General features: G+C 29.7%; 2 protein-coding genes across 2 annotated transcripts in view; one reads left to right on the top strand and one right to left on the bottom strand.

Annotated features, from left to right (window-relative positions):
* Positions 1-2,154: 2,154 nt before the first annotated feature.
* On the bottom strand, positions 2,155-2,749 carry LOC136978099 (zinc finger BED domain-containing protein 5-like). Its single transcript, XM_067273753.1, has 2 exons — positions 2,560-2,749; positions 2,155-2,504 (listed from the first exon to the last, which is right to left on the bottom strand). Exons 1-2 carry the CDS (start codon positions 2,747-2,749, stop codon positions 2,155-2,157), a joined length of 540 nt encoding a protein of 179 aa, XP_067129854.1.
* Positions 2,750-6,072: 3,323 nt separating this feature from the next.
* LOC136978108 (G-protein-signaling modulator 2-like) overlaps positions 6,073-18,248 on the top strand; it is a 68,685-nt gene continuing 56,509 nt past the window's right edge. Inside the window, 1 exon segment of the mRNA XM_067273766.1 lies at positions 6,073-6,224. The gene's annotated coding sequence lies outside the window, so the exon portion shown is untranslated.

The raw sequence follows: 18,248 nt of genomic DNA, 5'->3' as shown, positions 1-18,248 counted from the left end.
GATTCCGGTAATGTGGAGTCCAGGCTTTAATGATTTAAATTTAGTGTATACAGTACAGGTGGGTAATTTCTGCCGAAACTACGATGAACAGTTCCACACCGAGTGTCGAGACAATTCCGGTAGAACTACTAACGCATTCTTCGTTCTGTACTTTTACGAATACGATGTTTCACGGAACGATGGATTTTTTTTATCTGGATTTGAACTTAAACAATAAAAATGTTCCACGGATTTTTAGGAATAATCAAATTAGTTTAAAGTATTTTAAATTTACAAAGATATTTTTAAAATGTATATTTTTATTAGAGTTCGTAATTATTTATTTTATTAGTAACCAACAAATATATGTCCGGAAATGCCCGTCCAAACAGGAAAATGGCTAATCGTTAAAATAAAAACCATATTACAAATTTGGTTATTTTAGCTTACAATTGTTATGTTTATCGCGAAGTATCGATGAGATCAAATTAGGGAAAGAATGGTCTATCCGTATTTCACGATATTCTATATTTTCTTCATAGTCCCAGAGGGTAAGCATAAAAAATTAGATGCAGATCAGACTAAGAGTTTAGGAGTTAATAAAGCGGAATGAAATCGGGAGGGGTAAGGTGTCGAGGTTTCGTGGTAGTATATATTTTCCTCAGATTCCGAGTTAAACAAGAATAATTCAGAGCAGATCGGCCAAAAAACAAAGAATAGAGAGACAAACATTTTATATCTTATATAAAACAGACGAGGGACCGTCTAGTCCAAGAGACTAAGCAATTCCGAGGAACTGTCTAATCCAATTGTTCCGACGCTGTCTAGCTTAACGGTTGTGATGGAACTGTTCCTTCGGAACAGTCTGCACTCGGATCAGTTCCAGTTCCACAAGCGAAACTGGATTTTTCACCTCTACTATGAAGTTTTTTTCCTGCAATATAAAGTAGATAATTAATTAAACATTTTCAATATAAGTTTTGTCAAAACTGATTTTGTTTTACTAATGTGTATTGTAAAAGAAAAATTGGTACAAACAGAATATCGATTCATGGTGATCGATACCTTATAGCAGCGTTTCTCAACCTGGGGGACGCGAAACAATAATGAAATCATTTAAAAAAAATCATTTATTATAAACGTAAAAACATTTTACTTACAATAAGTATACATGTAAAGAAAAGAAAATCATGTGATGGTTGCATTTGTTTTTCATTTAAAATTTTCTCCATGCGTGGATCTACATTAGAAACATACAAAAACAAATTGTTTTCGAGTGATAAAAGACGATTCCTGTATTTAGTTTTTAGCGCAACCATAAATGAAAAATCCTTTTCACAGAGATAAGGCGTGGCGAAAAGGATTAATATTTTCAATGTTTCTGTGACTAAATTTCCATATCCATGTCGACGAGCAAGCTAAAAAGTATTTAAATCTTCAGATGTAAATTGCAGTTGTAGCGTTTTGTCGGCGGACAAAACGCTACAACGCTTTTCGATGAGCTGGTCATGAATCTCAACTGGTAACTTAGCAGCAGCAACAACATTTTCACTAAACGGATTCAATACCCATCTCTTCGAGAAATTATTTTTATCTTCAGGGAAATACTCCGTCAACTGAGTTTTTAGTTCACGCAAATGCATCTTCATGCAATCCAAACTGGTGAATAATAGTGTCTTGTTTATTCAAATTCTTCTCAATATAATCCGAAGTGAGTGGGAACATACCCAAATTTTTGCTTTGAAGGCGAATAATCCAGATATCAAGCTTCTTAATGAACGCATGAACTTTGTCTATCATTAATAAAATGTTTTTATCACGTCTTTGTAAATTCACATTCAAGTCGTTTAAATGCGAAAATACATCAGCTAAGTAAGCCAACAACAACATACACTCATTATTCTATAGAAACAATGAGAATGGCGTTTGTTTAACCTGGAAAAATATTATTAGTTGAATTTTATGTAATAAAATATTTGAATTTAATAAAATACTGTATTATTAATTCATCTCTCAATTCCAATACCCAGGTTAACACTTTTCCTCGCGATAACCATCTAACTTCTGTATGGAAAAGGAGAGATTTTTTATTTTTGCCCATTTCATCGCATAGTTTAGCAAACAGTTTTGTTCTGTAACGGTCGGCTTTTAATAAAATTAACCAACTTTACAGCTTCACAAAGAATTTGATTGAGATTTTCCGGCATATTTTTTTGTGACAAGAGCATGTCTGTGAAGGAAGCAGTACGTCCATTCCGTCCTTGGTATAAGACAATAACTTAATATTTTCATTAATCCACTGTTCTTTCCTGTTATCGCCTTTGCACCATCACTACATACTGCAATACATTTTGTCCAATCTATGTTAGTATATTTTCTCGTAGCTTCATAAAAAACATCAAAAAGACATTGTCCTGTTGCATGACCCGGTACTGTTTTGCAAAACAACATATTTTCTTTGATTGATGTGTCCCTATCGCATTCATACCTCACAAAACATACGAACTGAGACATGTTTGCTACATCTGTTGATTCATCAAATTGAATACTTTTTAGTATTCAATTCAATTAAAAATTCACTCGAACTCACTTGCTGAATTATCTGATCACAAACATCGGCAGCCATGTCATCGATTCGCCTTGATATTGTGTCGTTAGAAAAAGGAATGTTTTTCAATTTTTTTGCTTCTTCCAAACCTATTAAAACACTGACCATATCAACTGCAGCAGGCAATATGAGGTTTTTGGCGATTGTATGGGGTTTGGACATCTTAGCTACTCTTAATGCTACGAGATAAGATGCTTCATGTACACTTTTATCAGTATGGCTCAATTTACAAATAGAAGTTTGCTGATTTCTCAAGGTATGTAATTTTCTTTCGAAAAATTCCAAGGGTTTGTTTTTATGAGCCGGATGTTTAGTTTCCAAGTGTCGAACTAATTTTCATGGCTTCATGCTTTCATCGGATAGAACTTGAGAGCAAACAACGCACTGTGGCTTTCCATCCAATGAAGTGAAACCATAATTTAAATAACTGTCATTGTACAATCTTGTCTTTTTACCAACCGATTCACTGGATGTAGATGGCTCACTTCGTTTTTTCACAAATTTATCCATTTCGCATTAGAAATTTAAAAAAACAATTCAGTTTTACGGTCGACCGCACACTAAAATAAAAGCACCAGACGCACGCTTCGCATTCGAAACTTAACTGAAGTGGTGCAATCGCCAGCGTCTCTTTTATACTAGTGACAGCACGACTTGTTCAAACGCATCCATATACATGTTCAAACATGCTCTCACAGCGAGTATTATAGAAAGAGATCAAATTACAAAGAGCACGTACTGTACATATCAAGTTGGAACTTGTAAATTGCTCATGTATGTACTGTACACGTCATACATGCATGTTTATGCCCGTCGCTATAAACGCAGCGACATAAAATAATAGGAATAGTTGTATTACATTTTTTATACTGTCGGTATTTTCTTAATGTATAAAATTAGTGCAATGTGATTATATAATATTTTTAAAAATTTACATTTATAATTACATTCAAAATTCAATTAGTAATAGTAAGGCTTACTGTTATTACACCTTTGGGTGGGGGTCCCGAAATATTAATTTTATTTATATTTACTATTTGGGGGGTCGCGGAGCTAAGACGGTTGAGAATCGCTGCCTTATAGTCATCCACGGGAAGACGGCCGGATGGCCGAGCAGTCAAGGAGGCAGCCTACCGCTATGGGAAACCCGGGATCGAACGGGTACCGCAGAGCGGGTCCTCTTTCCGCACGGGTCGAAAAATCCTCAGGAATTTTTTGGGGAGTTATCCGACCGGATAAGTTGGCCCCCGTCCCTCATCATTCGGCCGCCCCGTTGTGGGCCTGGCCGATAAAAGAGGCTTTCTTAGTGCTCTCAGGGCGGAAAGAGTTAAAAAAAAAAAAAAAAATCATCCACGGGAAGTGCTAACAACGCCTAGATATTTTGCTAAATTTGCTTGTTTATGAAATTATATATAATACTTTTAAAGATTGCTCTAAAGATAAGAATAAATATTTTAATGTTAGGTTTTTATTGCAGTTACCGCTACGAGTTTTGCATATTACTGTTTGACAACTGACACATCAATGACATTTTTAATAAATAATCTACTTTTATTAACGAGTTATTAATGGATGCCTGATCCAAGCAAATCTTTTTTAGGCAGTCAATGTAGTAATTCTTAAGTTTGTTAGTCTTCCATTTACTAAAACTACAATAGAATTGAATTACAAATTTATCTCCTAGATAACCTACATACGTTTTAATGCTTAGATGGTTGGCCACAAATGGATATACCAATTTTCACTTTTTACCTGTTTTGGCAATGAAAGAGGCTATAAATGGTTTATTAATATTCATTTGTAGTCTCTTACTAATCTAAAGACTTGATTGATACATTATTTAGGTACAGTATCTACCTACTTGCCTGGTTTAGTAAAGATTAAGCCGAATCAGAAAAATATACGCTGCGGAGCTGTTTCTTTTTCCTAGAAAATACCTAGTAATACAGAAAAATTAAATAGCGAAATATTTACGAGTTATACGCTAAATTTAAGTAAAACAATTTTTATAGAAATTTAAGAAATGCATAAAATATAATGAAGAAACATGCAATAGCTTATTGTTGCTTTTTTTTTTTTTTTTTTTTTTAAAAGATTTCATCGTAATTTTCTGATTTCTTATAATGTGAAAGTAAAAAAAGTTATTTTATAAATATTGTTTGACATTGCAAAATAAGAATAATTTAAATGACAAACTCTGCGATAACGTGCAAAGAGAAAGCATTTACTAATAGACATTAAAAAATTGAATAAAAATACAAGGATTTTTACGAGAAATGACTAGAAAGCAATTTTCCATTTCAATGATAATTTTCGAGAAAAACTCAATCAAGTAGAAATAACAACTTGAAAATCGAATCATTTTGTGCCTAAATTCACTCGTTTATGGAACTGACTATAAATGCCAATTTGCGAACTTATCTTTTTATTTTTTATTTTAACTATACGATTCTATTCAAATCTCACATTTTTGATCAAATATTAATATTCAAAGAGAAGGTCAAGGGACTCGCAACCCACTAAGAAAAAACAATTGCGTATTTATAAATCATTGAAGATATTTAACGTTAAGATGTCATCCTGCCGCTCTTGGCAGTGGCGTATACAAGGAAAGGGCTACTGGAGCTTAAATAGGAAGGGTTTACTCCCTATTGATACCAAAACATTAAAATTTACGTTGCTTTTTATAAACATTTGGGATGACAAATATGGTTAATCGAACCATCCGTAATACAATAGCCTTGTACTGAACATATTAATAAAAGGTACTTTTTAATTATTAAAATATTTAAAATTTTTGAGTTAGTCTTTCTTCGGGTACTTCCGGATACCCCACCGGCCCTGGGAAACTGGGAAACGAACCCAGAAGGATAAAAAAAAAAAAAACTCCAGGAATTATTCGGGAGTGATCCGTTCCGTCCCTCGTTACCGGTTGCCCCATTTCGGGCCTGGCTGATTCCAAGATAGGCTCGTTAAATGGTCCTTTTAGTGTTCACAAGACGGAAAGAGTAAAAAAAAGGACAGAATTTCTATTTCCGGGAAACCTTATAAATCATAGAAAATAGCCTGTAAGTAGAAAAGGACTGACGGACTTTCTTGTCTGTTAGTCTCTTTTCATTTTTAAAATTTTTTATTAGTTTGATTTACTGTATTTATTAAAATTTGATTTTCTTTAATCGATAGACATTTAAAGAATAAAAGAAAAATTTTAATTTTATTAATTAATTAACAAAGTTATGATCCTTAAAATACAATGTACAACGCTCTACGCCAGCGCTTCTAAATTAAATTTTCACTTCCGTAATAGAACTAGCGACCTCTATACTAATTCTACTTTTCGAATATAAAATGATTCTATCGCCTTTTAACCAGCATACAAATATAAATTGTTTTATTTTAAAATAAAATACGAATTAATTTTATCCGATATTATTTATTAATTAAAAAATAACTTATAATAATTTAATAACAACAACAACAGTAGTGTACGATAATCCGGCAACAGCAGTAGTCAGTAGAAGCAGCTGCTGCTATGTTTCTGTCTAACGGTTTTTGCAACGATTTCTATGAAATCATCTAAAGAAAAATAATAGAATAATATTTGTTTATTTTTAATTTTTTTTTCGGGGAATATAAGGTAAGAAACTATTCACTTATTCCTCAAAGTAATCAATGTTAGAAAGTAATTATACCAGTAATTACTGAAATAATCAAAACATTTCAAAACTTGTTTTTAATGGAAATATATATTGTAGATAATTCTATAATGATTAATTTCTTGTGTATGTGAATATGAAACACGATATTTCAACAGGAACATATTTAAAACGTTACACTTCCTGTTAAAGTTGGGTGTGCGATTTAAAACCTTGATTAAATTACAAATGGATGCTGAAGTTAATCTGGCATTTATGATTAATATATAGCCTTGTGTTATTTAAAACAGAAAAATACATCAAATTAATTGTATATTACATAAGATGCTACAGTGATTTACAACTGTGATAAATGATTATATCATCATCATCATACATTATATGATGATGATGATAACATTTATGCTGCAATGAATTAAAGTAGATACATAAACTTATTTACTTTTTAATTCACATTTTATTATATTCACAAATCTTCAATCAATTGCTATTAATGTGAAGGAAATTACAATTTAGTTTGTTTCCTTTTATTCGAGTTAAATGTCAAAAAAAAAGTAATATTTATTGTTTTGACATTTGAAATATGAAGGTTTTTTTTAGCTAATTAATTTTTAATATCGAATTTTACAAATGTTTATAATTGTTTTCGTGGAATTTTATTGTGAAGTAATATCATAAAGATTCTTTTTGCAATGGTAAATATTTATCTGTAGTATTTGGTGCTTCTTTGTTTTTTAATAAGTATTGAAATTTGTTAATTTAGATTAACACAATTTAAAATGTATAATATATTAAATACAAAACTGGTTATTGTTCGTCAAATTTTACATTTTTCGTTTTATTGAAGAGTATCAAAATCGTTTCTCAAAGTATATGCTCTTATATTATGTATGATTATTTTAAATGTGTTGTGATGATATTCCTATTAAGTAATGTAATTAGGAAAATCAATTTATAAATTAGTAGTTGTAAATCTTGATGCTTAATTTGCTTGATAATCATAGTAATTTTGAAATGTAGTAGCTAAAGCTTATTTAAATTGTAATTACAAATATTGATATACTTTTTGATAAGTCTATAAATATAATTATAAAACTTTCCAAATTTATTTGCTGCATTTATTTTTTATGGTTATAAAAAATGTGCATATATAATAAGTCTGATAAAATTTTAGTCTAAGTGAATAAAGTAATGCAAATTTTGTCATATTAGTATTGTTATTAAATGTTTTAAAGTTTTAACTTTATTTAAAAAGTAAGAATAATAATAAATTTAACATGTTTAAAAATAAAAATAAATACAATATATTGATAACTGTTGTTTTTAAAAAATATGGAGAAATAATTTTATGCATTGTACCAGTAATTAAAAATTATCATCATCAGTTTACAAATCATTTAATATTAGAATGATTTTTTAGAGCAATATTATTATGTTTCACTTAATTACAATAATTTTATTAATTAGAATACGCTTCTGTATTTTTAATTTTTGTTCTATTATTTTACCATATCAAATTGCACAGATTTTTTCATTTAAAAAATTCAATCATTGTTCTATATTCTAATTTTTCTTAGTTGATAAATATTGAAATTCATGTTTTGTAAGCCCAATCTTAAGTTTAAATAAAATAGAATTGATCATTGTTTTTAAGTTTTTTTAATAAATGATGTAAAAAAGAATACTTTGGAGATAAGTTCAACAGAATCTAAAGTATTAAATTAAATTATATTAGTATCAGCTGTATTGGATTGAATTAAAATGTATTAGAATGTATATAATGAGCTTTAAAACATGACCCTTTTTCTTATGTGCAGGCTACAGTATCCCTTTTCTAAGTTTGAACGTAGTCAGTATGAATGAGCACACTTAATATAAAAACATAGATTGATTGTTTTTTTAAAACCAAATTTAATCAGATGATTTGCCACTGATTTTACAGATGCAAGTATTTATTAACTTATTAATGTAAGTGAAACAAAACTAGAACTAAGATTTTAATTTTAGCATTTCACTTTTTATGTAGTCTTAAATCTTGGAATAAGCTGAATTTATCCATCACACTTGTGAAGCAGTTACTGCCATGTTGTTCTTATCTGTGCACACATCATATCTATGCTTGTATAGTCTTTATGCAAAGTTCCTATTTGTATAACCCACATGGGCTGTATCCAACCTCAGATTGTTATTTCTAGCTGGTGTGTTGTTAAAAGTGTTGTGTAATTCATATTTATGTTGATGACCTGTATACATTAAGAGTTGACTATGTTTGGAATGTTTGTTCTTAATCTTGATTTTTTTAACATTTGAATAAGTGCAATCTAAAAAGTTGAATCCTGAAGATAATCTATGGACTAGACCAGGCCTGGTCAACCCACGGCTCGTCACGTTAAATTGTGTGGCCCTCTAAGTGATATTATATATCTATTAGAACTTTTGTTTCCCATTATGTGTATACCAAAACAGTCAAATAAATGAAAATTTGCATGTCATTGTTATAATGTGCAAGTATGAGTATGAACTCTTGGTATAACAATAAAATCTTATTTATTTTGTATTTGTTTTACTTTTTTAAAAGCATGTTTGCCTCAATTGTGGCCCACCGTAATGTTACGCGTGATCAAAGTGATCCACGAAACAATTTGGGTTGGCCAGGCCTGAACTAGACTGAAAACTTACAGTATTTTTTTTTTTTCTCATGCTCTTGCTTATTTGGTGTGTGAATATATAGTATCCAATAGCATGTATTACAAAAATAAAATGATCAAAACCTGATAAATTTGTAAGGCCAAACTACCACCGGATTACATTGGGCTACTTTCCATGATTATATTTAATTAATTATTAAATAACTTGTTACTGAAGGGAGGTGTTGGATGCCATCTCTTATTAAATTTAATAATTATAATTAAATTAATATTTATTAAATAATGTATAATATTCTGGAAGAAAAGATTAAGAAATGGTGTCTAACACTTCCCTCTAGTGACAAATTATTTATTTAAATTATCTAGTGAGTAATTAATTAAATATAATTGCAGAAATGTAGCTCGACATAATCTCGTGATTGTTTGGCTTTATGTTATTACAAAATAATTTATGTTAACTTTTATCAATTAATTTCAATGTGAGACAATTCATTCATATTAAAATATAACAACAAATGATACAAAAAATCTGATTAAATTCACTAAGGCATAGAAAAATTTTTAAAAGTGATTTCATATAAATCTTTTATATTTATAATTTTTAGTCTGAGAGAGACATCTGTTTTGTCCAAGTTTTCAGTTATACAGGAAAGCATTGTTGTACATTACTACAGATAATCAAGATTTTACTGTATTCAATAATAATGCTTTTAAGGTACCATTTTTTTAAACAATTAGGTTTTGGTAAATATTCAATAATTATCATCATAACTATTGAATTTATGATGATACTGCTTATCTTTCTTTAAATTGTTGCATACTGTATGATGATTATTTTGTTGTAAGAAAGTTTATTATTGTGTGTGTGATATATATGCAAGATGATTCATGAAAAGTTCATCCATAGTTAAGGAGCAAATTTTGGGGGAAAATTTTGAGCAAAAAATGTTCTAGAACATGGTTTTATTCTTATACTTAATAATGATCATAAAATATGCTTCACACAAGATTCAAATTGGTAGCTATAAGCTATTGAAAGTGCTAGTGAGTACGTTTAAAATCTAAAAAGTTGCAATTTGTAATGCTGTAACACTGAAGTGTTAATTACTCTATTTTATTCTTGATACTTAAGTTACTCTAGTTGTTTTGAATTCTAAGATGAAAACAATTTTGAACAAGATGAATGGAATCAATAAAAAAATGCATAATCAATGCATGAAAGTATTTATTGATGAAATCACAAGTGTTGTACAACATTTAGAGATTTTCAAAGATTTCTCCTTGCACTTAATGCCCATTTTTGCCAGGCTTGTGTTGCATTTCTGATTGTGGTATAGGTATCCCTACTAAATGCTCTTGTGTTTACATTTTTGTTGTGTAAACAAGACCTTTCTCCATCTGTAAATACAAAAATGAGTAATTAGATCAAGTGTTTGGTTTTTTAGGAAAAAGTTTAAAATTATTGAGAATTGAACCCATGATTGTAAGACTTTTTTTGCTCAAGATGTTCACAAAGTTGCCTTCTTCAATTGTTATAACAACAATTGTATAATGGAGAAAGCTTTTACTTTCCTGACTGGTATGTATATAACAAGGAAGTATTGGAATCATGTCAAATTTGACCTTCCAGGTTTTTGCAAATCTTGATGTTTTGAGACACCTTGAACCCAAAAAAGGGAAAAAATTTTGTGTATGTGTTGGCATCTACTTTGTTTAATATCTCAGAATGGAGGTAAATATTTGAAAATGAAATTTGGCATGAAAACTTGTATATAAGGAGCATTGATGCTATTAAATTTTTTAGTTAATGATTAAAGAAGTGGGGAAGTAGAGGGGTCATGTAAAATATCTCAAGTAGCATCAGACTTAATGAAAATTTTACTCATTGTTGGCATTTGCAATTTCATATGCCTTAAAATTAAGCCTTTTATCTCTTTATAACAATTAATAATATATAATTTGTCTTAATAAAATCTTATAACATCTCATAACAAATCACATACAATTTTATTTTAAATAATTACTAGCTAAAATAAACAAATAAAAATATGGATCTAGTAGATTTAGATTTTATCCTAGGAAATTTTTCTACAAGGAGAGGCAAAGCTTGGAGCAACATAACTTTTGGCAAGTGGAGTTTGACAAAAGAGGAATTTTTTATAAAGAAGACGAGAGTTTTTTTGTAAATTTATGAAATTGTTATTCTCTCAATATTTGTCTTTTTTCAAATATCTCTCAAGAAAATGCCTGTCAAAAAATTTTTTTGTTAGCTTCAGTATAAAAGACATCAGTCTAATTAGATAAATATATTGTCCAACCATAATTTTTTTCATATTTGTAATTTAAAATCTAAACTGATTGATATTTTTGGTCAGATTTAAGAATTAATGTTTGGAATAAATATACATAGCCAGTTGCAAGCTGTTACAATAAAGAATAGTTCAGCATACAAAATGAGCTGAAATACTAAAATATGAAGTTCATTTGATTTACTAGAATTAAAAGAGCTAATTATCAATTTGATCTTGTAGTAGTGAATGTAGTTTTTCTGTGTTTTGGATATGTTCACTTATCTGAGCCAAACTGTTAAGAAGTTTATTTGTTTCAAAAGTTAGTGATTCTTGATTTGATAATTTGTACTTATTAAAGTAGATACTCATAACTCTTTGATAAATAAAAAAGTATAAATGCAAGTTTAAATGTTCTGTGTCACTAAACAGCAGCTTAAAAAATAATAAATTAAATTTGTGAAAAAATGAACATAACTTCTGTCAGCAAAAATATAATAATTTACCAGTAGCGTAAGAAATACAGTAAAAGCACGATATAACAGACCATCACAGAACCAAAAAAATTGCTGTATTATAATGAAAGTCTGTTTTATTGTGATACAATAGAATCATGTTCAAATGGATCTTGGTAATGCATCTGGAGAAAATATATGCGGTTTGCAGATGTTTTCTCCAGGTCCAAATGCCAGATCAATGTATTTTTACCTCATTTCAGCAGATCTGTTACTGTAAATATAAGTAGATTTTACTGAATTCAGTAATATAAACTTGTCCATCACTGTATATCAGTATTGTGGACAAAATTTTGGTTGTAAAGTATAAAGCTAGATTTTTGTTAAACTTGTAAAACAATTACTTTTATTTACATTAAAAAAATTTTAATGTAATTATTAATTTTATAATTGTGTTTGCCACTGCTAGAGGACTTTTTAACTTATTTACATTTGACAGCAGACATGTAGCCTAAAAAGGAAGGTCGGTTCGGCCGTAGAATTGTTATTGCCTCTACAAGTGTGTGAAAGGACAAAAGGATTTTGGACTCATTTGTATGTATAGTCTAAAAAGAAATGTATGTTTTTTCTGAATTACTTTTATTCATCAGTTTATGATGATGATTTAGCTGCAATGGGCAAATGAATAGATTTTCATGTTGAAATATATGATAAACACTATTAATGAGGAAACAATAATTATGGTGAATAAAATAATAACAAGAGTATTCAGTATAATGGTCTATTATGTTTTTCTACAACATACTTGAGAATAAGGCCAGGAACACACATGCGTAAAATTCGGCATAAAATCTAGCATAAAACAGAAAACATAAAAATTTTTCTGAAATTTTGGCTGAAACAGAACTGAAAAAAAAGTAGTGTGTGTGTGTACTTTTTATGCCAAAATTCCTCCAATAAAGAGAAGTCTTTTCTGTGATGTCAAAGTAGACACATGGTTTTCATTCTAACAATGATGGCAATGAGGGTTAACCCTGCAATTGTGATGGTCTCCAAGAAATGAAAAATAAATGAAATAGACTTTATTGAATCCGTTCGACCACATCAGTGTCACGTACAAAGACACTGTATTTAAACAATGTTTATGGATGGCTTTAGGTGCAAAATTTCAAATAACAGGTAAGTCTAGTAGAATCAATATATAGGCCTAGTATTTAGATCACACGTTCTTTATTTGAATTCAGAATATAAGTCTATTAATTTAAATTTTCTATATTATAGCACAGTGGCGTAGCGAACATAACTGGCGCCCGGGGCATAACTGGTGTCTGACACTTTACTGGCGCCCCTCTCCCCCCTCCATAAACACATATAGTTTGTCTTGGAGACCATTTGGGTGCCCCTCTGCGAGTGGCACCCAGTGCATGATACACCCTCTTGCACCCCCTTGTTACGCTGCTGTTATAGCAGAGGAAGCGGAGAAAAAATGGAAGGTGCAAAGAGATAGATATATGAGAGGAAAAAATTAATAAAATTAGCAGGGTTAGTGGCAGTGGTGTTTCCTATTTGGCCAGAATTTTTGTATATGTGTGTTCTGGCATAAAAGCGTAAAACAGAAACTGAACTGAAAGCTGATTTCTGATTCAGTTTACTGCCAAACAATTTTACGCATGTGTATTCCTGGCCTAACTCTCAAAACTTGTTCACTCAGTGGACTGAATGAGTTTTGAGTGTGCCTAAGACTTTTGCTTTCAAGTTGTCTTGAGAGACAGCTGGATTTCTGTATGATGTTTGTTGAGATACTTCTTTTAATCAACTTGAATTCTGCCAAAAATTATAGTAGTACTCCTAACTGTTTTTGTGTGAGTTTTTCTTTGACTTTTTGTAAAATTTTACTTTTACTTATATGGACCAAACAAATTTTGGGATGCATGACTTCAATTATTACAGAAGTATGGGACAAAATATGACATTTAAAAATATGAAATAGTTGATTTTTTATTTCATTATAATTTAGTAATACCACCATTTAAATATTTTCATTGTATTTTTTTTTCTATTGTATTTTCTGTTTTCTCTAATCTGAAATTTAAATTCTATCATTTTTTAGTATAAGTAGAAAAATCCATATATCAAAATTAAAACTTTTAATTAATGTTGTAATTGTATTAATGTTATAATTATAATGAAGTAATTTAAAACTAATACAAGAAAAGTCCAAATGCTTTTTGATGTAATATGAAAACATTTTTGACATTCTTCAGAAGTATTACATATATTTATTTTCTAAAATACATTTTTTACTACAGATATTTTAGTGTGATAGTTTTAATGCTTGTTGTTGAAGTTAGTTATAGTGTAGCATACTGAAAAGTAAAAAAACAATTCTTGAAGCAATAGTGTTATCTTGAAACTTGTAAGAAAAATTTATATAATTATTAATATACAAATTATATTTAAATTATATACTTATATATTATAGTAATATGTAAGATCACTATAGGAAATTACACATATCAAAATTATCAGAGTATAGTGATATATAAGATGATTGGTGAGTATGTTTAAAAGTATCTTTGATTTAATGATTGCAATATTATATAAATAAGGTGTAAGACAGTCTCAATTGACATTTTCTGTATAGAACTTTAAAATGAAGTAAAAGATTATTGCATCACTAAATTTAACAAGTTATATTCTGATGACATAAAGATAAGTTTAAATGTTTAGGTTTAAAAAAGTGAAATTATTCACATTTTAATGTAATAATAATAAATATTTTTCTTCAAATTTTAAAGAAAATACAATTAGAAATTTCATAGACAAATTTCAGTAAAATTTTAAAATTTTTGTTATATTGATCAGAGCTGTGGAGTTGGTGGATTTTTACCCGACTCCGACTTTTTCTTACGATTTGACTCTGACCAGGGGCAAACTTGTTAACAAAGTAGGCCCAAAAGTTCTGATGTCATCACGTGACCTCAGGATATTAGCATTAATAAATATAGTTCTAATAGAGCTAGTGGAACTTGAGTTGAGCACCACCTGTATGCAGGCAAAGAAAACTGTTTCGGAAAAACATGTGCACCTTTGGGTTGGATACATACTGAAACGCAGTGCTTGTTTTCTTCCTGTGATAATGAATGAACCGCAGATTTCTTCCACACAAAACTTCAAAAAATAACTGTTGTGTGGTCGGTTGTAGTGGTACCTATATTACTGCACTGCCAGGTTCAAAAGTTAATCAGTAATGTGCGATAGTATTTCCTTAAAAATTGATATTACGACATACGTACATGCAGAATCAAAACATTAAGTCAAAATAATCTGCAGTCACTTCTTGAGTTACGACCACCTTGACTTACAACCATTCGCACTTACGACAAAAAAATTTCATAAAAATTTTTAAAATGTATCAATTTTTTATAGTTTTCGTCAAATATATATCATATACATATATATCTTGCAATTGTTTGTGTTATCTTTATTTTTTTCTGCAGTTAGTTACCCTTTGTGTGTGCTTGTATAAGATGGCTAACTGTTTTGTTGTTAACTACAATCACTTCTCGACTTACGACAATTTCGACTTACTCTAAAGTTGCGGAACCGAACCCCATTGTAAATCGAGAAATGATTGTATTGACTAATGCAGGCATCACTTTGACCATAAACTGCTGAATGTATGTATACCGGTATATTATATATTATTTTTAAATATATACTTATAAATAATATATAAATTTATAACTTATCAAATTTCTATTTATTAAAATATACATAGTGTTACATGTAACATACAAAATTCATACAGGCTAAATTCATATATTGCAAGAATGTTATTATTCTTCAACAATAATCAAATGAACAAAATGTTGAAACAAAAGTAATGAACATGAAGAACTGAACTTTAAAATTGTCACATTGAAAAATCACTGGTAAGATCATTATCATCAGAATCTTCCTCACTAGAATGTTTTGTATGGTTGAAGCAGATGATGGTTTTCAAGTGTAACATTGTTGCTTTTAAGTAGCTCCTTTGCTAATAACAGTGCTTTACAGGAATTGGTAAGAACTCAATTTTGTAACTTAGTTTCTATTAAATTTAATTGCAAAAAAATACGTTCAACTGCTGTACTTGAATGAGGAAGCAATAAAAACATCTATTTACTGCCAAAGTAAAGTTTAAAAATATAGAAATATAGAATACAAATGAATGTTTTGAAAGGCTAAATTGAAAGGAAAGGTATTAGGATTTCATGAATGGTATTAGGAAAATGGTATTAGGTATCTTGGTACTGGAACAAGTAAAAAGGTACTAGATTAGTACAAAAGTACTAGGTAGAACAACACTGGTGCTGCCTTTTGTAGCCCCGATTCTGTTACCCGGTGTTGCCGCTAGAAGCGCCTCAATCTAGTTTCGCCGTTCCTTCCACTAGCTCTATAAAGATAGAATGTAGAAACTTTTTTATTCCAATGCTAAAATATTCCTCTAAGTAATGAGTCAATACGATAATTTTTATTTTTCTGGCTGTTATATATGACAGAAGAAAAGTGTAACAATCGGTCAAAAAATGATCTCACCCCAAATTTTTGCATTTTTGAACTCAGCACCTCGAAATGTCGAGATACACAAAAGATTTGGGTTTTTTTCTGTATGTACGAATGTTAGAATGTATGGGAGGCATGATTTTGAATCAGAGTCGGATGGTTTAATACAGGAGTTATTAAGCTTGAAATGGTTGAACTAAATCGGTTGGTACACATTCTAACATCCGTTTGCACTTCTCTACGTTTCGAGGCTTCCTGAGTCCAAAAGAGTAAAAATCTGAGAAAGTCATTTTTTGACTGATTGTCATTCTTTTCTTTTGTTATAGGCCTATACTGTATAACAGCTGGGAAAGTAATAATGACAACAATTCTGATTAATTTTTAAAAATACAAAATAAAACGATTTTAAAAAATTAATTAAACATTAAAATTTGACACATCTACTGAATATATAAGTTCACATTTATTGACTTGTTTGATGATGGCATTGGTATTTGGTAAGCATGTATGAATAAAAATTGTAAATACATTCTTATACAAACAAATTAGTTTAATAAAAATGTTGTACATAATATACAAGTAATATTGGGTAATATAAGATATATTTCTCATTCTTGACTTAGTTTAATGTAACATTTAGACTGGTAAAAAAGAGGTTGCTTATTTTGCCATGTTGATTAATTTATTATTTTTCATCTCTGTTATAAACCAAATTACTCCTTACAAAAAAATCACTTCTATTAAGTCAGCATTCACTGAAGCTCTTAAATCATATTTAATAATTTTAAGAGCGGAAAATAAATGGTCTACTGAAACTTGGTTGGTGGCAATGCTGTGATAATCAATGTTGTATTTTGGATAATGTCTGGATAGTGAAGTATTGCCTTTTTAACATCCAAACTTGAAGAGTGGTCAATGTGATTTATTTTTTTCAGTGAATAGTAAATATCATCAAATTTTGTAAGATTTCCTTTTCTGTCTGTATTCATATTAGAACTCAAGCTTAATTTTGAGGATAGAGAAGAGTTTTATAAAAAAATATAAATAAATAAAAACTAGCAGATGAGCCAGATGTTGCTCACTTAAAAAGTAACGATAATGAAGATTAAGATATTTAGATTATAGCTGATTTTACTCGTTTTCACTGGGTGCAAGAAAAAATTCTCTAATTACTCTCTTCTGAGACTAATTAGAGAATTTTTAGATGGGTCTAAAAGTATGTTTGATTTTTCACAAAAATGCAAAATACCATATCTAAAATAGTATGGTAGAAACGGAGTTCTTCAGGATAATCCTTAACTCTCTCCCTCTTCCCCCCGTGAGAGGAATTTCGAAAAATCGCTTCTTAATGTACATTCTTATGATGTATCCTAACTGTGTATCAAATTTCAACTCTTAACTGTTTGAACTCTGAGCTTATCATTATTATTATTATTAACCCATCTTGATTATATTATAAGATTGTGAATGCTAATACAGTAGAGCGTCGTTTATCCGAAAACTGGTTATCCGAAAGATTTCTAGTCGGACTGTGTCGTGCTGAATCGAACGTTTTTGATACTAGATTAACTTCCAAAATATAATTTTTTTGTTTTTATATTTTTCAATATATTTATTTTGTTTGTACAAAATAAAGAAATAATTTTTAACGATACAATAGCCTCGATTATTATTATAAAAATTTTCGTTGGGCTTAAAATCAATGAAAATTCAACACGAAGCGACACGCGACAGAGAAAAATTCAACACAAAGTGATATGCAACAGAGAAAAATTTCAACATTAGATAGGTTAATATATTTTTTTGTACATAATCAGTTATCCGAAAAAATCGGTTATCTGAACAACCCCAGTCCCCAATTGATTTGGATAAACGACGCTCTACTGTAACAAGTAAAATATTCATTAAGTCTGACCACACTGGAGATATGACACACGGCCCTTCTGTGTTTCTACCCTGTTGACCTTTAATAAAGAAAAAATAAAAAGATAGTCGTTCTAAAAATTCTTAGGCGATCACCATTTTATTTTCTTCATGTTCTAGAACAAACTTTAGATGACCAGACC

The sequence above is a fragment of the Centruroides vittatus genome, unplaced genomic scaffold, assembly GCF_030686945.1.
Source record: "Centruroides vittatus isolate TY-2023 unplaced genomic scaffold, ASM3068694v2 contig_488, whole genome shotgun sequence".
NCBI lineage: Eukaryota > Metazoa > Arthropoda > Arachnida > Scorpiones > Buthidae > Centruroides > Centruroides vittatus.
This window is presented reverse-complemented; position numbering and strand designations above follow the sequence as displayed.

Coding starts and splice junctions, on each gene's coding strand:
- LOC136978099 (XM_067273753.1), bottom strand. CDS start 2,749: ATGTCCAAACCCCATACAATCGCCAAAAACCTCATATTGCCTGCTGCA. Junction 2,505..2,559: donor AATTCAGCAAGTGAGTTCGA/GTGAATTTTTAA, acceptor ATGAATCAACAG/ATGTAGCAAACATGTCTCAG.